The sequence below is a fragment of the Micromys minutus genome, assembly GCF_963924665.1.
Source record: "Micromys minutus genome assembly, chromosome: 4".
Classification (NCBI taxonomy): domain Eukaryota; kingdom Metazoa; phylum Chordata; class Mammalia; order Rodentia; family Muridae; genus Micromys; species Micromys minutus.
The window spans coordinates 49,952,306-49,976,606 of NC_137973.1; the positions used below are offsets into that span (position 1 = coordinate 49,952,306).

At 41.2% G+C, this 24,301-nt stretch overlaps 1 protein-coding gene across 1 annotated transcript in view; it reads right to left on the reverse strand.

Moving 5' to 3' along the window:
• Positions 1-4,099: 4,099 nt before the first annotated feature.
• PALMD (palmdelphin) overlaps positions 4,100-24,301 on the reverse strand; it is a 47,288-nt gene continuing 27,086 nt past the window's right edge. Inside the window, exons 4-8 of the mRNA XM_080915368.1 lie at positions 13,143-13,257; positions 12,972-13,005; positions 12,761-12,871; positions 9,101-10,198; positions 4,100-4,468 (exon numbers count right to left, since the gene is read on the reverse strand). Coding sequence (XP_080771494.1) covers positions 4,425-4,468; positions 9,101-10,198; positions 12,761-12,871; positions 12,972-13,005; positions 13,143-13,257 — 1,402 coding nt within the window. The 3' untranslated portion in view covers positions 4,100-4,424. The remainder of the gene's footprint in view (positions 4,469-9,100; positions 10,199-12,760; positions 12,872-12,971; positions 13,006-13,142; positions 13,258-24,301) is intronic.

The window sequence follows — 24,301 nt, forward strand, 5'->3', positions numbered from 1 at the left end:
GGGCAGTCCTTCTCCCAAAAGATAGGGGAATAGCTTTAATGGTAGACAAGCATTTTTCTGATTGTCCCAGTGTATCTAAGTGAACATCAGCAATGGTACAATGGTCAATCATTATGAAAGAACGTGCCCTTGATACATGATGAAAATCTACACACACACACACACACACACACACACACACATACACACACACACACACACACACACACACACACACACACAAACAAACATCAGCAATGGTACAATGGTCAATCATTATGAAAGAACGTGCCCTTGATACATGATGAAAATCTACACACACACACACACACAAACATAACACACACCCCAGAAAATAAAATAGTAGATAAATATCTTACAAAATACGGAATTGTTAGCATCATCAAAACAGGTGCAATCTGAATCAATGATCATGGCCAAGAGGCAGCCAAGGGTAACTGGATTTTTAGATGGGATTCTGAAATATAAAAGGATATTATACAAATACCAAGGCTATCTGAATGAGCTATGGGACCCTAGTAACAGTGTGCTATGCAGCACTCACTGACTGTAGCAAATGTACAATGATAATATATGAAGTCAATCACAGTTCAGACTAGGTATGTAGAGAGATAGAGACAAACAGACACACACATGCACACACAGAGACAAAGAGAGATAGACATACACACAGAAGAGAGACAGACAGAAAGACATCAAGAGAGACACAGAGATATAGACAGATAGAGCCCAGTAAGTTTTGGTTTTTGGAAGGTCCACCCTTACTTGATCTGTGTTTTTTGTGACAAAGGTTTAGTATTAGCAACTGGGGGTAAAATGTGGTCTCGGCTGGTTGAATATAGATGAATGAAACCAGAGACTCCATTTGTATTTAGGTCAGCACTTAAAAAGCACATAGATATTTTAGCAAAAAAATGTCAATGTGGGAAATACCTCTTTAAAAAAAAAAACCGCAGCAAACTGTGGTGGTTTGAAAGAAACTGTCCCCCCAGGTTCACAGGGAGTGGCACCTTTAGGAGGTGTGGCTTTCTTAGCGTAGGGGTGGCCTTGCTGGACGATGTGTGTCCCTGGGGTTGGGCCCTGTGTCCCTCTCTTCCTGCTGCCTGTGGATCTAGATGAACTGTGAGCTTCTCCTCTGTACCATGTCTGCCTTCCTGCCACCATGTTTTTCACCGTGTTAACAAGCCCGCCCCAATTACATGTTCACCTTTAGAAGAGTTGCTGTGGTCATGGTGTCTCTTCACAACAACAGGAAACCCAATTAAGACAGCAACTGAGTATATCTTGAGAAAAATTATCTTTGTCTCTCCTACTTTAATTAAAAAAAAAAAAAGCATTACTTGAGACATTTTTACCAGACAGTCCAGGTTAGCCTTGGACCTGTGATCTTCCTGCCTTGCTAGGACTACAGGCTGTGTTGTCCTACCTGGCTAACTTTATCTCTTGTTCTATTTTCCCTTCACTAAACACTTCTCTCACTTAAGTACTAATCTCATGAGACATGAAGGTGTACAGTGAGGGGTGGTGTGGTGTGAGCCTTAAATGTGTGACTTCTCAGCCAAATCTAACCATTGCTGGGACATTTGATATGGTCCAGTGACTGACCTGCCGAGTCCTCAGACAACCCTGCAGGGCATGTGACAGCCACCCACTGACCTCATTTTAGAGATAAGGAACAGAGTTCGGGGAAAATTGTTTGCGTGCTAACATCGAGGGTGGCTGCTGCTGCTGTGTGGTCAGTACCACAACCACAGTGGACAGCCCCGAGCAGGCAGAGACGGATACCTACAGCCACTCTCTGTGCTGTCTTTTCATCCCTCTGAACCATCTACAAGGTTACAGGGCATGTGTGACTTTCCTGCATTTGCAGCTCAGAAGTGTGGGCGAGTCAGTCCTTACAGTAGTGACCTCAGTGAGGGAGCAGACTGTGGGTCTGTCTTCCATCATCTTCCCCTTAAGGCAGACATTTTTAGATGGTGTTCAATGCAGTGGTTAAATTTCTCTTTGGAGTCAGTCTTGCTGCATGCAGCACTATCTTGGTTCTGCACTACATCGTGACCATTTTTGCCAGTGTCTTTTTTTTCTATTATGAATAAAATATTTAACATTATTAGTATTTCCTGGATACACATCTTTTTTTTTATTGGATATTCTCTGCATATATCTCCTTTGGGGATTTTTCCTCAGAGAAATGACTAGTTCCAGTAGGATGGTCCAGTCACCGGTCAGATGACAATAAATGTGGTAAGTGGACTGGTAGGCTGTGCTGGGACAGTTTCCAGAAATCACAGTTGTGTTTGAATTGGGATGATGAGTAAAATAAACCAGAAGAATTAGACTCTGTAGCAGCTTTGAACTGGATGGGTTGAGACAAATGTATTGCCCTGTACTGACCTGTAATTTGAGGTCGGTTCCTTTTTGATAGTTAGCTTGGAAACCTTTAAGAAAAAGAATTCAGGCAAGATCAGCCAACCACTCAGGCATGCCAGGAAGTCAGAGAGGTTTCAAGGCATCCCTAATGTCATGTGTTGCAGACTGTTTTTAAAATAAAACTCCTACAGGGATCTTGAAGGTGGCAGGGAGAGGAGAGGATAATTTGCCAGGGCACTTATGCTAAAGGCAGAACCGGGAAAGGAAAGAGTTCCTTGGACACTGAATAGGGTATTTTCTAGGAGCAACTCAGCAATGTAAATCTTTAGATTGTCCAGTACCTTTCGGACTAGCAGAGTAGCCCTGTCCTGCCAAAGCACAGCTGGCCTCTGAAAAACAACTCATGTGGGACAGATGCTTCATGGGCTAATCCCCATCTTTGCAAGAACCTGCAGTTTTTACCTAATATTGCCTCTAGCCTAGTAAGGAAGAGAATGCCTTACTATACAGCATCCCAGCAGAGAAAGTCTGTCCTGGGAGGAAACAGGCCAATCATTCCCTGTGGAGGACTTGGGTAACACACACTTGTATGAAGGCCTAGGGGAAGATATGTGGAACAGATCTTTAAAAAAAATGTACTTATTTTTATGTGCATGAGTGTTTGGCCTGCATTTATATTTATGTCTGTGTATCACACACATTCCAGAGAAGTTGGAAGAGAAATCCTCTCCCCACCACTCCGAGACTGGAGTTACAGAGCATGTGTGCTCTGGGAATTGAACCCGGGTCCTCTGGAAGAGGAGGCAGTTCTTTTAACTGTTGAACCATCTCGCCAGTCCCATGTGGCATCCATCTTGAGGAAGTTAGATGAAAGACAGGATAATCATTGGCACAGGATTATTCTCTTTGAAATCAGGATCAAATGTCTTGGAAGAATGCCTATGAATGGCATGATATGCCTGTCCATTGTGTGTGTGTGTGTGTGTGTGTGTGTGTGTGTGTGTGTGCATGCCTGTGTACACATGCGCAGATACACACTAATGTGTGTATGTGGAGGCTGGAGAACCATCTAGAGTGTCATCCTCAGAAACATCATCTACCTCCTTTGAGAAAGGCCTTTCATTGGCCTGGAGCTCACCAATTAGGCCATGCTGTCTGACCAATGTGCTCCAGGGATCCTCCCATCTTTCCCTCCCCAACACCACCACGCTCAACATTTTTACATGGACCTGAGAGTTGAGCTTGTGCTTGCAAGTCAATCACTTTTACCAGCTGAGCCACACCCCCAACCCTTATTCCTTGTTTTTATGTGAAGATTCTAACTTATTCACCGGGACCAGATTTGTGCCCTTTGAGAATATGGGGCACAAGCTGCAATCATTAACTGCACCCTGAACTGAGTTGAAGAGAGGATGGAACTTGAGGAAAAATGAAAAAGCCTGTTATCTTCTGGAATGTCTTGTACTTTAGCAAGATAACCAACCCGAGCACACCCAGAGCAGAAGCACAACTGTTATATGTGCCTTGTAGATGAGTGCAATCTCATTAGAGTCTCAGCTGAGCCAACTAAATCCATCTTTGGCACAAGCGTGCAGTTACCTTAAGGAGTTACTGATTTTGAGAGGATGCATGCTTGTCAGTGTGGAAGGCTAATACCTCTCGGGATGAGGTGTACCTGTGTATGAGTTTTGCATCAGCAGCATTACGACGCCAGTTAAGATAGTCAAGGTATTTTAAATAGCTTTATTCTTCAATTTAACAAGCTCTTATTAGAAATGCTTTGGTATCAATACAATAAAAATATACTGGTTCCCCTGACCCCACTGAGTCATGTCAAGTAACTGGAAAAGTTAGCATTTGTTGTCCCCAGTTTTTTTTTTTGGGGGGGGTTTCCCCTTACAAATAAAGACTACTATTTATTTATGTGGTTTACTATGGGTATAATTATACAGTTTTGGACTTTAAGAACAAGAAATAAAAGTATTCAGAAGAGACGTTTTTCAGGCATTTCTTGGCTTCTTCTTCAGAGGTTAATCAGGTGGGCACCACAGCTCTCAGATCACCTTTTTCCCCAGCTTGGCCATCCTTATCCTTAAAGCTGTAGATTAAAGTAAAGAAAAAAAAAGCAAATTATAAAAGAATCACAGTTTTTACTCTAAATGACCATTTCATAGAAGGTAGGAAAGTTGAGAACATACCTCAGGTGGTTTTATCCAACAGCGTGAGCATTGTTTTAGTTGCATAAAGAGACAGCAGAAACAATGAGCTATGGTTAACTTAGGGCAGGCGTAGGTTCAGAACTAGGAGGAACCTATGTCTACAAAGGTCAGAAAAATGAGCCGAGCAAACACAGTACAGGCTGATGGTATGTATTTGCACTAACAGCCCATATATATGTGTATATATATTTACTACTTTATGTCAATGTTTGTCTTTTGTGCATATCCTTAGTTTTGTATCACTGAACAAAAAGATACTCAACTTAAAATATGATTGGTGATTAAAATTAAAAAAATATATCATTAAGCTTGGGTGTCCAAAGTCTCTCTGATCTTTGGATATGCAATGACAAGGACTGAATCTATGTAGGAAATGAGATGAATTAATAATTAAGCGTCAATGTATAGTTATGCTTTTGAATGGCAGGTGTATCTTTGAGTGTGTTCTACTGACGAGGAAGCATTTTAAAAATGCAGTAGAATTAATTGATCATGCTCATTCAGTGTTCTGGTATTATGCCTTTTACTAAGGGCCTTTGAGTATGGCTGCCTCAGTCATGTCCTAAAAGTTGTAAGATGCTTTCAAGGCATTGAGCAAATGATTACATTAATTGTGTAATATTACATTTGTTTGTAAAATGGCCCAAGGAACGGCCATTTAGCTAATCGTACAATTTTGGTTTAGTGTGACAATAAAAGAAGACATGCTTCTTTCCATCTCCATGCCACACATCAGTTACCCATCGACCAGAGCAGTGACCCTAACTTTGGGAGGCATGCGGCCCTGCCATTGTCATGAGGTCACTCTCATTGCCGTGCTCCCTCTGAGACAGAGGTTAAAAGAATCCCTTTCACTTGAAAGTGATGAAGACAGTCACTTCTAACAGCAAGACCAAGACTATTCTTTGTGTTCAGGCTGTCTTGAGAGAATTTCCTTTGCCCAGTCAGCAGGATGGATGGGCACTGTGGTTAACCTCTGAGCAGGAGCCTGCAGCCCCTCCTCAGAACAGGCAGGAGGCAAGGCTCATGAGGGTCTGCTCTGGGACTTTTGTGGCCCCTTGCATTACCAGTGCCGATAGAGAGCAGGGATGAGGGGTTGTTTAAAGGTCTGTTTTGAGGTAGGGATTAAATCCTATTCCCTACAGTTATGCTCCATCTTGAGAGTCTGTAAAGAGAGTCCCTCCTGTGTCCCAGGGCATGCAGGGAAGTCAGCTCCACCAGAATCCCTTTCTCCAAGCCTGTGGCAGTAGTCATAACTCCAGGTGGAAGTGTGGAGAGCGGGCAAGCATGCCCAGTCAGTGCAAGAATGCTCCCCCAAATGGTGTGCCTTCAGTCCTCTTGACCCCTCTTTTCTGCTCTTCTCGGGTCTCAGATACATTGTTTTAGCCGCTTAAACTTGGTTTGGGATTTGTGTTTTACACTCAGTATCCCTTGAACCCTACTGGCTGTTTCTGAATCAACTGTGTGTGAAAGCTCCCGAGCTAAAGTTTTTCTGCCTCTTTATCACAAAGTACCACGGACACCTCTACAATCACAGAGCCGAGCTGGAGCAAGAACAGGTGTGTGAGGTCTACCAGAGAGAGCAAGGTCTACGATCACCTAAACATTTCTGCCATGTTTTGCAGTGTTCACAATTTTACTAAATATACTGTGGTTAGACTATCCATGATGAACTGGTTTCCACTTACATACATTTTTTTCAAGTGAGAAACTCTCTCTCTCTCCCCCGTGTGTGTGTGTGTGTGTGTGTGTGTGTGTGTGTGTGTGTGTGTGTATGTTCGTGTGTGTGTGTGTGTGTGTGTTTGTGTGTGTGCGCGTGTGTGTGTGCTTGATGCGCACACTGAATGTATGCTGCACACAGGAGGCCAAAGCAGGACTTCAGGTGGTCTTATCTATTAATCCATGCCTTGTTGCCTTGGAACAGAGTCTTTCCCCGAAGTTGAGCTCACAGTTGAAGCCAGTCTGGGTGGCCAATGGACTGCTGGATCTGCCTGTGTCTGCTCCTGCAATAGTGGCATTATAGGCTTTTATATGGGTGGTTGGAATTCAAACTCCCTATTTTGTAGAGGAAGTGCTCTTACCCACTGTGTCCTTTCCCATTCCCATGAAAGGTTCCTGAGATAAGATGTTGATAAGCAAATTAACAACAAATAAAAAGAGACAATTCTTAATTGTGTCTACTATTACTATTAGTATTTAACAGGAATTCTGTACTGTAATAAAGGGATTGACTTAAATTGTGGGTCTTTAAGTATTGTAGCATTTCTCTCTGTATGTATGTGTATGTATGTATGTATGTATGTATGTGTGTGTATGTATGTATGTGTGTGTATGTATGTGTGTATGTATGTATGTATGTGTGTGTATGTACGTATGTGTGTATGTATGTGTGTGTATGTATGTGTGTATGTATGTATGTATGTGTGTATGTATGTGTGTGTATGTATGTGTGTATGTGTGTATGTATGTATGTATGTGTGTGTATGTATGTGTGTATGTGTGTATGTATGTATGTATGTGTGTATGTATGTGTGTGTATGTATGTGTGTATGTATGTGTGTATGTATGTATGTATGTGTGTATGTATGTGTGTGTATGTATGTGTGTATATATGTGTGTATGTATGTATGTATGTGTGTGTGTATGTATGTGTGTGTGTATGTATGTGTGTGTATGTATGTGTGTGTATGTATGTATGTATGTGTGTATGTATGTATTCATGCATGCATGCACGTGTGATGTTGAAAAGTACAATGTACTTGTGAAATTGAAGTACATAGGTAGCTATGTTCTCAATGCACATAGTCAGCCCCTGAAAGCACTATAATCTGATTGACTTATTTTTAAAAACTCATTCAAACTAACACCTCCACTCTGTAATCTTTGTGATGCGTTGGAAGGCAGAGATGTAAAAGAATATAACAGCGAAGGGTAAGGAATTTGGAGCATTCTCTTCACAAGATACTTAGGCTGATAGCACAAGACTTTGTATTGTTACTTTGGAATAGGTTTTCCTGTTTTCATAATTTTATTTCAGTAGCATGATTAGTGTTGTCTGGAAATGTTAGTCACTTCCTGCCATTTTTCTTGAGGTAAATGTGGTAATATGGTCAGGGAAGAAGGAACAGGGGTGTTTGGAGGAGCTGGCTAAAACCCAACATCAAAACAGGGAGTTTTTGTTTTTGTTTTCTTTTACAGTGCGTCATGCCAATACTTCATAAACAGAGCGGTCCTTTTCTCCAGGTTACATGCATTGTCTTAAGAATGAATTTCAAAAGGAACATTTGTCCAGCAAACAAAGCCAATTCTCCAAAAGGAAGGAAACTTAGTATCTGCTGCTTTCCATTGTGGGGGACATTACTCCAGACTCTGAGGGAGACACATGTGGGGACATTTCCCAAGAGGGTAGAAATCCTTCAGATTTCTTGATTAAACTTGTGATGGGTTCACCTAACTCAAAAACTTAAAAGAATGGAAGAATGTTCCTATTATGGTGTTATTAGCAAAACAAGACTGAACTTATGGCTTGATGAGGAAGAAATATCTTGAGTCATATAGGTCCTGCCGCACTGCTATAAAACTATCAGGTTTTACTTTCTTGGATGGCTGGCACTTAATAGCTATTGCTTTTTAATGGTTACTCTTCAATTAGCAACATTTAAAATTTCTTTATGTTTCTAATGTTTAGAAACTGTGCATTTGTGTTTTTAACCAAGATGAACCTAGTTATTCTAATCGGTTTTGTCAGATTCCTATTCATTTTTTATAAATGATAATTCTCTGCATCTGAGTGATAACAAGGAATTTGAAATTGAGGATCTGTTAGCTTGTAGAAAAAGTGCTAGAGTTATTTTTCATTCAGTGTTAAAATAGCTCAAGAGATACAAAGCCATAAAAAGTCATAGAGAATGTGAAATGCAGTTATATAGAAAATAGAAAAAAAAAAAAAAACTATACCAAATTGGAGAAGACTATGAAAAATTGAGTCATAAATGATGCAGGATAGAAATTTTAAAATGTAGAAAATTAAAGAACCAAAGTTAATAAGCCTATAAAAGTATAGAGAAAGGAGATATGGCAGAGTAATAAAACGCAAAGAAAATAGTATGTGTCTTCTACTTCCTTGTAAAATTAAGGCTACACGTTAACTTATGTGTAAAATGTAAGTCACAGAGAGGCACAGGAAAGTAGTTGTCATTGAAATCTGCCGGAAAACTATGTTTTTGATGATCAGCCCATTAATTAGCCACCCCAGTTATTCCCATAAGGCATTGCTCCCTCCTAGAAAACACATTTCCAGTAGCTGAAGGCAGCCAATGCAATGTTAAAACAAAGCAAGACGAACTTTCCACTTTCGTTATCTTCTGGTGTGACTTACTTTGCTCTGTTGACAACAATTCGGATTAATAAAAGCTGTCCAGGGTGTATTAGTTTATGAGGTGGTGCATTCATTAACAGAGGAGACTGTCACATGAGTAAACAGCAGTGACAAACCTTGCCATTTTTATTACCTGTTAAAGAAGGATCCTCAGTCCCATCTCCAGCTCCTGGAACACCCAGGGGAGCGCGCCCAGCAGGGCTGCCTAAACGTTCCTCTTGCTCTTTCAGAGACATGGAATTTTTGTGGGGAGATTTATGGCTTGTGTTTTCAAGAGGACTAACTTCCGATCTCTTCCTAGGAAGTGGGGTTGGTTTGGCTGGCTGGTAAACCTGACTGCAGGGAGCTACGGGGTGGTAGGATGGCTTCTCAGCTTGTCCTTCATCATCCTCTGCCTCGTCATCAATCACGACTAGTTCTGCATGGATGACCCCGTCGTAGCCCGTCAAAAGCTTCTTTTCTTCCTCGTTATCATCTGCCTGCTGATACCCCATGAAAATCATCGTTACAGGTTCTGTGTCATCCACATTGGAAGGCAGAGAGTGAACGATGTTGTATCTGACATCTGCCTCCTCCTGACAAGTGGGTGAGGAACACTGGGGTTCTGATTTCCCAGGGCTTGCTCTGCTGGGGCTCCGTTCGGTCCCTGGAGAAACTTCATAGTCGTTCTGTTTGGTGTTGGATTCTTCCCAAGGACTTGGCATCCTATTTTGCTGGGTGTGGACCATTTCTTCCACTTGCCGAACCATCGATCGGGGCTGAGGTGTTGGCCGAGTGGGGCTGGTGTGAGTCAGACCATTGCTTCTCCTCTCTGAGAGCCCGTCGGTCATATCATGCACAGATTCATTTTCATGGGTGCCTAGTCCGTTAGCTTTCATCATTATCTTTTCATGAAAATTTGGTCCAGAGCTTAGGACTCTTTCTCTCTGTGGGGTCATAGGCCTGCAAAATGGATTGGCATACACAGGCTCATGGTACTCTGTGGGTGATTTTGTGTTCCTCTCTGAGGCTTGTCTTAGGAGATCCTCTACTTCGACAGGCGCAAGGCCATCGGTGCCATTGTAGGTTGTGTTCTGGTTGGAGCTGACTGCGTAGACTGATTTCTGCCGGTCCTCATACACCTTTACTCCTGTACTTTTAAAGTCGTCTGATGGGAGAGGTATTGAGGATAGAACCACGCTCTCTCCAGTTCTCAAGTCTTTTTCAACTTTAATTTCCATAGCATACAAAGCTGTTAAAAGATAAATTTAATGCTCGTTTTAGCAACCCTTTTTCTCTCGTAAACTAATTTGTTTAGCTTTACACCATTTGATAGTCTTTTATATGACATTTAAAAATTCCTAACCCAGGTGTGGTGGTGCACACCTTTAATCCCAGCACTCAGGAGGCAGAGGCAGGTGAATCTCTGTGAGTTCAAGGACAGCGTGGTCTACAGAGCAAGTTCTAGGACAACCAAGAATACGCAAAGAAAACCGGTCTCAAAAACCCAACCCTCCCTACACATCCTCCTGATTTGGGTGCTGGAGAGATGGATCTACAAGAAAGCCTGAGCTACATTCCTACTGCCTATGCGAGGAGGTCCGTAACCTCTTTAACTCAATATCCAGGGAATCTGAATCCTTCTGGCTCCTCTAGGGAACCTGAATGAATGTGGTTCACATAAACTTATTAACACACACACACACACACACACACACACACACACACACACACCATCTTTAATTTTTTTTCTATTTTTACCAATCATTTCTAAAACAACTGACTCTGCATAACATGTTGTCTTAGGAAGTCTAGCATCTTGGAAAAATAATTTGAAGGAGTCAGTAGGAGAGTTGGTATATTCACAGGGAACCAAGACCAACAGAAGTGACCAGCCAGACTTACACACTTTTGTTTACTGATCAAGGAGAAATTCTCCCTTCTTCTCTTAGGAAGAACCCCACACTGTAGGCCGAAGCAGGTGAAGTGTACAATTTGTTAAGCTACATCCTTGCTGGAAGTTGAGCTGCCTACGGACACTGTAAAGTACCCTGAGGTCTCCACAGCGCAGAGGAAGCTCAGATGTGATACGAGCAGTGCAGAATCCCAGCTCTGTCTCTTTGTAAAAACGAAAAGAAACCCTTTAATTTACATGTATGATTATTTTGCCATCATGTATATCTGTGCAGCATTTATATGCCTGGTCCCTGAGGAAGATAGAGAAGGGCTTCAGAGCCCCCGGGGCTTGGCCTACAGATATTTGTGAGCTGCCATGTTGCTTCTGGGAATTGAACCTGGCTCATCTGCAAGAGCAGCAGGTGTTCTTCATTGCTGACCCTTCTCTCCAGCCACCTCCCTTTTATCTTTCTCATTTAATACCACATCTAAGTAGATGGATGGCTTAACAGAGAGCAATGCAAACTTCACTGGAAGGTGAAGACAGGGACAGGGGGACGGGGACTCAGAGGGGCAGAGGGTTGAAGTCTGTCTCGTGGCCCAGGCAAGAGCCTCATGGCAGGCATTTTAACAGGTGAGGGAACAGCATTCTAAGTAGCGTTAGAACATGTCAGAGCTTGCTTTTGGTGTACTTTCCTATAGCTCATCTTATACTTCTTGTCTCCTCTGTTGTGGCTTTCCCTGGGTACCCAATTAAACCTGCAAGATGCTTACCCTTCTCCCTGCCTCACAGCCCTGTCTCCGTTCTCTGCACTGTACTCCCCAAATGGTTAATTTGGTGAATGCCTACGGTGTGCCTAAGTGAGCATGGTGTATAGTATTTATTCATTAAATATCTGTTGAGCGAATACAGACTGCTCCCTGAAGACAGAGATTAGCTTCTCCTTCAATTCTAAAATCCAAAGTTTTCCTCTCTGGCCAAACCTTCATTTTCCCAGAGGTTTCACAGCATTTTTTTTTAAAAATGAAAATCATTATCCTGTGAAGATAAATAATGCCCAACCTTCCCTAGAAGACATTTTCACTTAAAATATTTTAGTTACTCAATATCTACTGGATGAGATTTTTGAGCAGAGAAGTTTTAAAGCATTTCTTGCCTGTCTCAGGTCTTGTCTCACTTGTTTCTGGCTATTTTGGTCAGGAGCTAAATGCATGGATTGAGTATTCCACCTTCATTAGCCCCAACTGCGAGAGCCTGAGGATCTGCCCCATAGCCTGGGAACTGGGAACTTGTACAGTGGACCTTTGCCCAAGTGGAAACATAATCAAGTTGTGAAGACTTATATAAAATCTGAAATTGAGGGGCAAAGGATACGGCTTAGTGGGAAAAAACATTTGCTGTCCAAGGACTTGAGTTCAATCCTAAGAACCAACATTTTTTAAAAATATAAGCCAGATATGATGGTATATACCTGTTCTTAGGTGAGGCGGGATGCAGAGACAGGAGAACTGGTTTGAAACTTCTGGGCCAGATGGCCTGCAGTATTCTGTACACTGGCAGACACAAGAGAAAGCCTACCTCAAACAAGGGAGGAAGGGAGAACTGACCTTCGAAAGTTGTCCTCTGACCTCTATAGGAATGCTGTGGCCTGTGTGTATCCACAGTCTCTCTCTCTCTCTCTCTCTCTCTCTCTCTCTCTCTCTCTCTCACACACACACACACACACACACACTACTTACAACACATACATAAAACAACACATACAATACATACATACATAACACATACAATACAAGCATACATAACAATAATACATACATACATAATACATATCACACACACACACACACACAACACTCACACTAATCTTAAAGACGCCTGCAATGAACATGCTTTTGAATGCAGGTTCTCACATACCTTTTCTGTTTTGCTCGTCATCTGGCTCTTCGTTTCTTTCCTTTCTTAGTCGGGAAGGTATGTAGGAACTTGGAAGGTCAGGAATATTAGCATAGATGTCCTCGATTGACTCTGTAAAATACATGTAAGATACTTATAATGGTGAAACAAAGCCAGTGACTTTATGAAAATTACCTTGCTTCGACATGAAACAGGCTGCTGAAAAACATACCTTCTGGGATTTCTTCCTTTTCCACCTTCACGGACTGTAAGATAAAAGATTTCATGATGAGCTTAGTTTAAAAAAATAAAAATACGCGTGTAGAACTACTTTGAAAAATTGTGAAGTGTAGTGTTTGTGGAGTCTTCTGAGGGAATCAGTCTCAAGATGAGCTACACTCACTCTGATTATGTCTTCTGTGGTCCTCTCAATCGACTTTAGCTTCTTGAGAATGGCCTCTTCATTGGCTGAGATCTGCAATTCTGCCTTTTCAAGATCTTGGATCTCTTTCTCAAGCCTGACATGAAAAAAGGAGAGATTTCTTTTTAATGCTTACTGTGGTATATGCGGGGTCCCTGATGCATTTTTCTCATGTGCAGATTTAGGAGCGTGTAGCAATAGCTGAGCACCATAGCTTCCCGTCGGGTACCACACCTAATGCACACAAGGTTCCCAACACTTGGGCAGTTTTTAATCCGAGTCTGATTGGTTTTATCTTATTTAGTTTTACATAGGGACTTCTCGGGTATAATGGTTAGTTTTGATGGCCAGTTGGAATAAATCATCCCCAGGACATTAATAGAGCATACCATTGGTCTTGTCTGTGAGGCCTTTTCCAGGGAGACTTAACTGAGATGAAGAAACCAACTATAGCAAGGACTGAGGACCCAGACTAAATACAGATAGATAAATGAAAGAGCTAACTGGGTGTATCTCTCTCTCTCTCTCTCTCTCTCTCTCTCTCTCTCTCTCTCTCTCTCCTCCCTCCCTCTCTCTCTCTTTCTCTGTCTCTGTCCTTCTCCCTCCTTCCCCTGCCCTCCCTCCCTCTCTCTTCCTCCCTCTCTGTCTTCAGTGTGATCTGCTGCTCCTGCTTCTGTTCCCTCCCTGACATTACAGATGGCATCTCCCCAAGCCCTGGGTCCCAAGAAATTCTTCCTGTTTTAAGTTGCTCATTTGTCACAGGGATGAGAAAGCTAACTAGCACGCTAGTGAAGCATTCGACTTTGGCCTTTGCTGTAATGGCCAAGGTTGCTTCCACACAAACCAGAACAATTTATGTCATAAAGAGGTTCCTTAAGGCGAATGTGGCTGCACAGGCTTGATTACAGAGCTCTGGAGGCTGAGGTAGGGAGACTGAGGCTCTAGGCTAGCCTGAGATATAAACAATGTGGTTTCAAAATCAGGGAGGGAGGGATGTGAGTTTGAGGCCAGCCTGGTCTACAGAGTGAATTCCAGGACAGCCAGGGCTACATACATAGAAATGCTGTCTCAAATAACCCTCCCCAGCCCAAACAAAAAACAAAAAAACAAACAACAACAACAAAAACCAATAAAACCTGACATAGTCGCACTGTGTGGCAATCAACTGTTTGGCTGTATTTGAACTCGCTATGAAGACCAAGCTGGCCTAGGCCTTACAGACATCTGTTGGCCTCAGCCTCCTGCGTGCTGAGATTGAAGGAGTGTGCCACCACACCTGGCCCTTGTACATGCTAACATCAGACACGACAGTTTTTTTTCTGAGTAGGGCAAAGAGAGTGACAAAATCCTAATGTATCGGTCACACTTCCTGTGGTGTGATAGATATGTACAGCCTGACAACGTGCAAAGGAAGTGAGAAAGAGACACACATGGACTGTTGCACAAACTCTGAACTCTGGGACCCTCTGCTCTGCATGATCCCACACACCCTGACAGCTGCAGTTACCAGGGCTGGCTCTTCCAGCCGTGAAGCACGTGCAGTCTTTGCCAGAAACTCTGAACTCGAAGATCAGCTGCCTCGGAGGACTGCTGATTCGATGTAACAGCTGGCCCAAGAGACGCCAGCTGTGGATATTCATGTCAGCTGACATCATTGTCAGTTCGCTTGGCTTCCTTCGTGAAGATAGCCATGGCTCTGGCTGCTCCAGAATCTTAGGCCACTATCACACCATTAAAAATCTCTGGATGTGATTGTCTCGGCCATTCTATTTATTGCTTTAACTCCAGCTCTGATTATTGATGCTGCCTGTGGTCATTTGTAGGCCATTATACATTATACATTATAGCTGAGGATGTTTTCTTGAACATCATACGACTTCAAGTGAATTAAAGTACCCCTGGTTTCTTGGGAGACACCTGCCATTAAAACGAATTTCTCCAGGTCTCTGGTAGCATTTTCCCATCAGCAGAATTATAAAATGTGTGCTGAATTATGAATATGTGTTGCTCTACTCCGGTAGGGTGGAAAGCTACTAAAAATGGTAGATCTGGATTCTGTGGTCTTTGCTACACATTATAGTCAATTTCTTTAACTTCCAAAAAAACTCAGTTTTCGAAACATGCACAGTGAGAATAACAACTGCCTTGTTTTGTTCAGATGTTTGGTGGGGCTGATTGAGATGATATGGTTATTTGTGTAAGCCAGTTGAATGTGGCAGGTGGCAGGTGGCAGGTGGCAGGCATGAGCCCATTCTTGAGAGGATTCCCAAGGTTTTCTATAACACGTTGTATCTTTGTAACCTTTCCCTACCCACCTAACGGTTCTCTTCCCAATATGTGTGTTGAATGGGGTGTAAAGGGGAACCTGGGTAGAAATGAGGGAGACTAATCTTTGTTTTCTTTTATTTATGTGTCCATGCAAGAAAATGTTCATTTAGTGTATTCGCTGTGCCAGGAACTATTCTATAGAGAAGAGTTCTGTATTGATCTGACAGTAAAATTGGAGAGGTTGATGTTCTAGTAGGAAACAATGCATTAATACATGGGCCGGCAGGGTTGTTCTATGAAAGAGCTGATGTAAAATGTGTCAGGTTTACAGTTCACATATGATTTATATTATTCATTCATTTATTTCCCCTTTATTTGTGCCATATAATACTTCAGTTGTGTGTGTGTGTGTGCACATGTGAGTGTGTGTGTGTGTATGTGTGTGTCTGTGTGTGTAGCGTTCCTATTTTGTATCCATAAAAATACAGGCCACATCAACTTTTTAGAAAGTGAAAGAGATAGGTAAAAATTCCAGGCTTGAGGGTGGCACCAGAGTGAAGGCTCGTGCTACCAAGTTCTGACGACAGAATCCAATCCTTATGTCCCATACCATGGAAGGAAGAACTGACTCCTGCAGGTTGACCCCTGACCTCCACAGGCACACTGCAGTACTCGTAGATTCCCTAGCACTCTAACAAGTAAATAAACATGAATTAAAAATATACCAAGGTCTGGTCCATGCTAAGTACCCATCAGGACTTAACAGAAACAAGTAGAGTGCACAGCAGATGCTCCCTTCTTCCTATCTTCCTCTCTTTTGATTTAGTTCTTAGTCTGCCTGGCCAGTGTCATCCTTGCAAATCATGACATGTGTTGGGTATTGTTTTTCTCTGAAGCAAAGGCAGAAGGTAGATAATGCTATATGAGTCACATGGAATGCTTTTAGAATAATATGATAAGAATATGAGGCTGGAGGCTTGCTGACCAGGATGGTATTTTCTAATGAATGTGAAGCTTCTCAAGGCTTAGGGTGGAAGTCACATTACCAGGAGACTTCAGTCTAATGATACATCTCGATGTTTGTGAGAACTAAACAAAAAACAATGCTCCTCCCTCGGTTCTCATCTCTTTGGTCTCAACCAGGATAAGGAAACATCTTGGTGGTAATTACTTAGAAGCCTCTCGAAGGAGGAGAACACTTATAGAGACCTTCTCACAGTTTCCACCGAGTACAAAACTCAGATGTTTCCTTATTGCATCTTGACTTCTCCCTTATGTCTGTTATTTATGGATACCATGGAGAGATTAAATGTTAGGGGTTCACTTTTTCTTTTATTCGAAAGCTTCCCAAAGGATTGGAATCTAAAGGAGAATGGCCAAGAATAAAGAACTGGAAATTCTCATAGTTGCTCCGCTTGCTTAGGATTCAGCAGGACTCTAGAGCTCAGACTCTCTATGTGGCAGGGATGGCTACAAGCAGGGTGGGAACACAGTCAGTTACTGCTCCATCCCTGTTACCAGGAGGTCAATGATGGCTTGACTAATGTCACATTCTATGTTCCACACATTACCACAAGCTCTGCTATCCTACACAGAGAAGTGTGTCCCATATTTAGTTTATGTCTTGTATGACCAGCTTTCCTACCTGAATCATGGTTCCATAGATTATGTATTAACTAAGCCTGCTTCTTCTTGGTCAAAGATCTTCTCTTCCCTTGACAACCTTCAAGAGTAGACACTTCATTTTTTTCTGGTGGGTCTGAGACTTCTGCTTTACTTTAGACATCTGCCATATTGCTTGCTTTTCCATCAATCATTCACTCGAAAGATGGTTCTGCAACTCCTCCTGAGCCCCTCTTCTCCCTCTCTCCCTAAAAGCCTAACAAGAGAAGGCCAACAAAAGAAAGGGAGGTGGTCTGCTAATTGCTATTTTCAACACATCAGGTGTTTGGGAATCATTAAGCTGTATGATAGAGTTACAACCAAAAGGCAAGAGCCTCTTCTTGAACATGCAGGTAGAGTGGTTCTCAGTGCTCCCTGGGATGTTTGTGAAGTCTGGAGATGCCTTTAGGTCGTCCTGGCTGGGTACCGGAGTGCTACTGGAGCCTACTAAGCAGAGGCTGGGGATGCTGTGAGATATCCCACAGTGCACAGAAACAATTTTCTCATAAGATGATGCCTGGTGGAGTGTGATCTTCCTGTTATGCCTCTTAGGAAAGATGTGCTTATCACCTCGACTGGTGTTTTAAAATTTTCACCATTGCCTCTTCTCTCTTTTTTCTTTTCAATATACATTTGTGTGCATTTATCTGCCAACCCCACCCCATTTAAAACATATTTATTTCTGTTTTAAAAGGTTAATCAATGTAGTATTTACCTTAGAGTCTCAGGCCAAACATCTTTCAAAGAGGAAGAAATAGGCTATTATAAATGAAGAATTAAGGGACTAGAGAGATGGCTCAATGGTTATGAGCACATGTTTCTCTTACAGAGGGGCTCAGCTCCTCTCACCCTCACAGTATCCACAACCATTTGTAACTCTGCTTCCAAAGAATCCAATGGACTTATCTGACCTCTTTGAGTACAAGGCATGCACAGGGTATATATCTATACACACATAGACATAAAATAATGAAAGTAAATCTAAAAAGATAACTGAGATATTGAGAAGCTATATATACGTGCATATGTATACATTTATATGCACATACATATCCTTATATATGCACATATTAACATACACATATTGGTGTGTATGCATAATACACATAAGAGTTAATTTTTTTAAAAGGGGAAAATCATACAGGAATGCTTATGGGGCTAACTGCAACCTTCGCCTGACTGTGTCTCAGTGGATGGCTTAGAGTGTCCTTAAGTGCTGCTCTCTAGCCTTTAGGAAGGATAACCTTTCAGACTGGGGACAGAACTTCTTGAATTGCTGAGTCAGTTTGGTGAGAGGGAGGCAACAGAGGAAACAAAAATCTCCTTTCTGGTGCCTCTGGGCTGTGAGGTAGGACCTAATGGATGAGTCAGTATCTCTCTTAAGTTCCGAGAGATGGTGTTCAGTCATCATGTGCCAATTTAGGTTGAGAACACGAGAAAGCATTCTCAGTGCTACCCATTATTAGAGTCTTTCTTCTCCTTTCCTATTTGCTCATGGGGGAAAGAGGGCTATTTCTAAGAGTTCCCTATGTGAAGACAGGTGGCTTTCATTTCATACTCTGTGGTAATAACCTCCCTTAATGATTGGAAGATAATAGCCTCAATCTAACTCCAACAAGAAAACTTTTTTTTTTTTTTTTGTCTTAGAGAAAAAGACTGCACCTACATTCTGGATATGTCAAGAAGAGGTTATTTCAGAAGGCAATTTTTCCACAGCTAAGGGTCCATTTATCTTTTTCTTTTTTCTTTTTCTTTTTTTTTTTTTTTTTGGCACTAACAAGAACTAATAATTTGATGGGAGTTTACCATTAGGAGCCAAACAGACTAGAACTCATGGAGAAAAAGTAACCACTAGTCCAATTCGAAAGTTTATAACCCAAACTTTTCAGTACTGGATATGTTAGTGATTAGAAAAATGTTCAACATGTGTTTCATATTGACCCAGTACTAACTATGGCCTAATTATTTCTTATATCCACCTATGAGTAGCTTTCTAGTTCCACTGAACACATGAGCAAGCAGGGCGCACAAAAATACAACTGATCCTGAGGCTCATAGGCGGTCTGAGGCTGGATAGAATTTGAAAGCAAATCTCTGCTTGCTCTTACTCAGTCACTGTGGAAAATAAGTCTTAAAAATGAAAATCGATATCTGCAACTTAGATGTAGCATTCATTTTGGTTGGCAGTAAAAAAAGGGATGTGCTATTGTTAATTGTAACATAGTGAAGAGTGGGATAGCCTCAGCTACCAGTGCTGTCTTCTTCACTGGGATGTCACCGATGACCCACTTCAGCAGACTGAGGAACAGAAAGGGGTAACTAGTCCTTATTAAGAGCTCCTCCATCTTAAGCCTCCGTCCTTAAAAATACCATTCTAGGCAGAAAAACATAACAGTTCCCCAACATCATCAGCTTTGCCAGAGTATTTGTAATCAAGACTTTAGGTAAAATTTGGCAGAAAGGACATCCTAATCGAGATTTTCCTTTTCCTTTATTAAAAGTCAGGATCTTGCTGTGTGTCAACTGTCTGGCCTGAACTTGCACACAGACCAAGCTGGTCTTGAACTTTCAATAATCCTCTTGCTTTTTCACTTTCCAGTACCAGGATAATAGATGTGCACCGCCATGCCTGGTTTGAATTGTGATAGCCTTATTATACTTGATCTCAAATCCATCCCTCTGTTCTTTTTAGTAATACATTTCCATGAGTTTCATATGCCTCGATGGATATGTGAAGGTAGACTAGATGTCCATTCTTTTGTGTATTTAGACGGAGTGCATGACTAATTTTATCACCCAGTAGGATATTAGCAAGTGTCCATAGCTTTCAGATCATATTCTTAAAATAGAGCAGCTTGCCTTCTATTTATCTCTCCCACCTAGTCTGGAATGCCGGGGTGAGTTGTGGGCAGCTTTGAGTATACTGCCAAGCATATGTAAAGGATCAAATGGGAAGGAGCAGAGTCTCTCCAGCCTCTCAGAACACTGATGTCCTCTCTTTTTAAATGCTTACCAGTCAAGATTTTTATGTGTGAGACCTTTAAATCTCATAATAAACAGCATTTAGGTTGGCTCCTTTAAATCAGGAGAGCTAGTGTACTAACCATTGAATAGTTTCATGGGTGAATCAAGATGAGGCAGACTTCGAGTTTCTGTCATTGAGCTGAAGAATTCTTCAGTAGTATTTTGCATTTTGGGTAGTTAGCAGAAAAAGAAAAATAAGACTTTTCTACTAGTGATGGTTTATATGGTCAGCTTCTACGGTTTTTCTTAGCTACTTTTTAATTAGAAAAAAATTAACAACATGTCAATATTAAAAGGCTAGCATTTTTGATGGATAAAGAACATTTTGAAGTTTATTATTATTTTATTTGTATTATTTCTGGGTTTTTTTTTTTTTTTTTTTTTTTTTTTTTTTTTTTTTTTTTTGAGTCAGGGTTTTTCTGTGTAGCTCTGACTGTCCTGGAACTTGCTCTCTCTGAAGAACAGCCTGGCCTTGAACTCACAGACCCACCTGCCTCTGCGTCCTGAGTCTTGGGATGAAAACTGTGCTCCACTACCAGCTAATTTATTTATTTTAAAATAAAAGCCTGTGAGTGAATCCCTCAGGAAACTCAGTGGGTGTTCTTGTTTATATACAATTGATAACCTTAGTCAGATCATCTCCACTGGGGACATTAGTTACTAGTAATGGGTCAAAGGTTAAAGATACGTTGTTCCAAACTAGATTTTCCCAATAAAATTGAGACTATGATCAAGGTACACTGGCAGTTGCTGGTAATCCTAGCACCCATGATGAAAAGAAAAAAAATATTATGAATTTAAGGCTGGCCTGGGCTATAATGTGAGACCCCCGACTCTCAAAAAGAAGCAAACAAAAATATAGTTGAGGGTACATAAGCAACTCAAACAGAAGATTGTAAAAAATATTTTATTTTTAACATTTAAGCACTAATAATTTTCATCAAATATTTAGCATCTTTACTAAGAATCTATTTATTTGTTTTGCTTACCTGACATAAAGGCATGTCAAAAAATGACGCACATTGCACACACATGTAGGTAAAGCCATGCATTGCTGAAGATCCACCTACCAGTGTAATAGTCACATGCTATGGGTCAGAGAATAAAAGGGCACTCATAATAGCGAACATGCAGTTTTGCCTGGAGCTGGATCTGTTGTCTCTAATCCCGAGCATTTAAGAATAGGGAAAGGAACACAATGCAGCTTTCAGATGAGTAGAACTTGTGAGGCAGCCCAGCGGCATGGAAACAAATGTTCGTGTGTGCTGAGGACTGGAAACAGCAGATGTTTAAGAGAGCTAAATAATTTATAATCATATGCAGACAGTCTGTGCAAGTGTGAGCCTGGTCTTCTAATAAAAATCTGTAAATAGTCACAACTGTTAGATGGGCTGATGAGACTACCAAGGTTTGCCACTGCTGTTCAGACAGATGACGTTAGGAGAGAGTTCATAGAGAAGTCTACCAGCCCAATAAGAGTAAGGTTTTGTATTTTTAAGAGTATTCGGTGTCAAAGAATATAAGAAGCAAAAGTGGTTCTTAAAGAATTATCCATGCCATGTCTAGGTTATTAAAGAAGTCATTTTTAAATTAATGCCAAGAGACACACACTGGAGGCTGGTGTGGCAAAAGGAAATTGGTTAGGTCTCTCAAATGGTCTGGAAGGATAGACATGAACTGTGTAGATTTTAATTAAGGCATGTGGATAATCCAGTAGCATTTGCCAGTCACTTAACAAGAGCAAAATAATTGCAACAATAATTCGATTTGATCTCTGCTTAGGTGTTCTGAGTTTCCCAAATGACTTTCAAGTACTGTTGCAGCTGACATACTGTGAATTTACTCAAGATCACCCAGCCATGATTTAGCTACCCCCACTACAGTTGTTAAAATTTAGGAGAGAGTCAGGCATGGTGGCTTTTAATCTCAGCACTAGGGAAACAGAAGTGGGTGAGTGTCTGAGATGTTAAGATCAGCATGCTTTACATAGTATGTTACCTATCTAAGGAGGATGAGAAGAAGGATAAGAAGGAGGAGGAGGAGGGTTGGTGGGGGAGAAAATCATTTCTAGCAAACAAGCCATTTGAAACTATTCAATGAGGTGGGAAAGTATATTCAGGGATCTACATAGCTATTAATTTTCTTCATTCAGAAATGGTCACTGGCTTTTGAACCTTGTAACCCTTAACTTCTGTCATTAATGGTGTCACAGAGTAGCTTCTATACTTTGTATGTACCTCCATTTTTACTTTGTTTCTTAATTTTAATTGTTCTTACTTGATTTCATGTAGAGGATTTTTTTAAATCCAGCAATACAGCTTCTCTGGCAAGGGTCACATCCAAAGACTTTCTGGGTCTGTATAATCTAGTTGGCACAACATACGTTTAATCTCCCTGGCTGGAATAAAGACCTTAGTATACACCTTTAATCCCAAACAAAGAAGATAAAGCTGATTTGTGGAAGGAAGCAACATGTTTGAAAGTGATGTCTAATTGAAAGGGCAGACAAGGTGACAAATCAGAGTTTTGACAGAGTGAGTTGGAGATAGGGTGTATCCAACTCTCATGAGAACAGACAGGAAGGGGGCTATTTAAGAACAGTGTAGGAAGAGTCAGTTGAGAATTGGTTGTTCAGCCAGTGCCATTTGTGCAGTAGAGTTCAGTTGTGTTTGTTCACAAATTCCATTCAGTTTGTGCAATTCCTGTAGTGCAGGCCAGAAGAGGCAGTTGAAGCCAGAGAATAAGAAGGATTCAGAAGATTAGAACAAATTGCCAGAGTTATTCTGAGGCCAAGAAGAGCAATTTGGTGAGAAACCGAGAAGAGCTAGTTTGCATCAGTCAGCTTGGAGAGGAGTTTGAGACAGAACAACTGAGTTGGAGTTGAGTCAGACAGCCAGAGTTCAGAAAGAACAAGTAAGGGTGAACTTATTCTGCAGTAAGCCTTCAAGATGACAATTACATCTGGCTAATAAAAGTTACTTTTACAATTTTAAGGAGAGTATTTATTATTTGAAGACCAAGAAGTATAAGTTCTAATTTAAATATAACATCTAATAACTAAACGGGGGGGGGGGTGTCAGTTCACTGTGGTGGTCCAAATGAACTCAGCAATACTTGTCTGATATCAGAAAAAGGATTTGTTGAAAGGGGTGGGTATGGTTCATGCAAGTGTTGGGTATGGTTTGTCTTTGAATTGCTAAATATTCCTTAAAAATAGAAAAATTGGGTTTCCATGGCAGCACAGAGCTTTCCTCTAATGCAATATCTCTGTTTTTGAAGACTTTATTTTCTATCACCAAGACTTAAAGGATAGATCCTCGGAGACAATTCACCTCCTGCTCTTTTCTGTGCTTTCTTACTAATCTAAAACAAAGGTCTACACATTCTTGCAAAGGCTCTTAAATTTATGTTTTAAGGTATGGGATGCCATTTGGTATGAGGAAATAAATGTAAAAGCACTTTGAAGAGTTGAAGGATCTAAAGAGAGGCAAGTACAAGTATATGCATTTTCTGGGGATTTTTAGCTCCAGTGTCACCTTCAGATTAAATTCAGCGAAATGACTTAAGAACATGTGGGGCTACAGTCAGCCTTCTAAAGGCCTGGGTGTTACCACATTTATAACATTCTGCTCTTTCCTTCCTTAAGTATGAAACTAGGTTGGGACTGCCCTTGGAGAATGGCTCAGAATAGTGCTTGGGATTTGGCATCACCGGGCTAAAATGATATCATGGAAGGACCCTTAGAGGTTGTTCTAATCTACCTGTCAACATACCCTTGTGGTAGGTATTTATTATGGGTAATTTATTATTCAGTCTCTGTTTCTGATCACATGAAATGAGATTGCTAGGCATGGGCAAGAGAGAAGGCATGGGGATGGGTTGAGAAAATAAAGAAGCATGAACAGAGGGAAAGAAAGCAAAGCCATGGTGACATCTAAAAAACATGCCACCAACAACTCAGAACTCTGCACACTGCTACTAGCTGACTTTCCCTTGACCAAAAGATAATTGTGTGCTTGTGATTTTTTTTGTTTTTGAAAAGAAAAACCCTGAGTTCTTTCCCCCAGTTCACTACTATTCAAGTTATTCCCTATTCTATTTTAAAGTCTATACATTCACCTATCAACCCCTCTACCAGCCAGCACTGTTTTTAGTCTATTAATCTATGTATTGAGAGCAATTCTTAG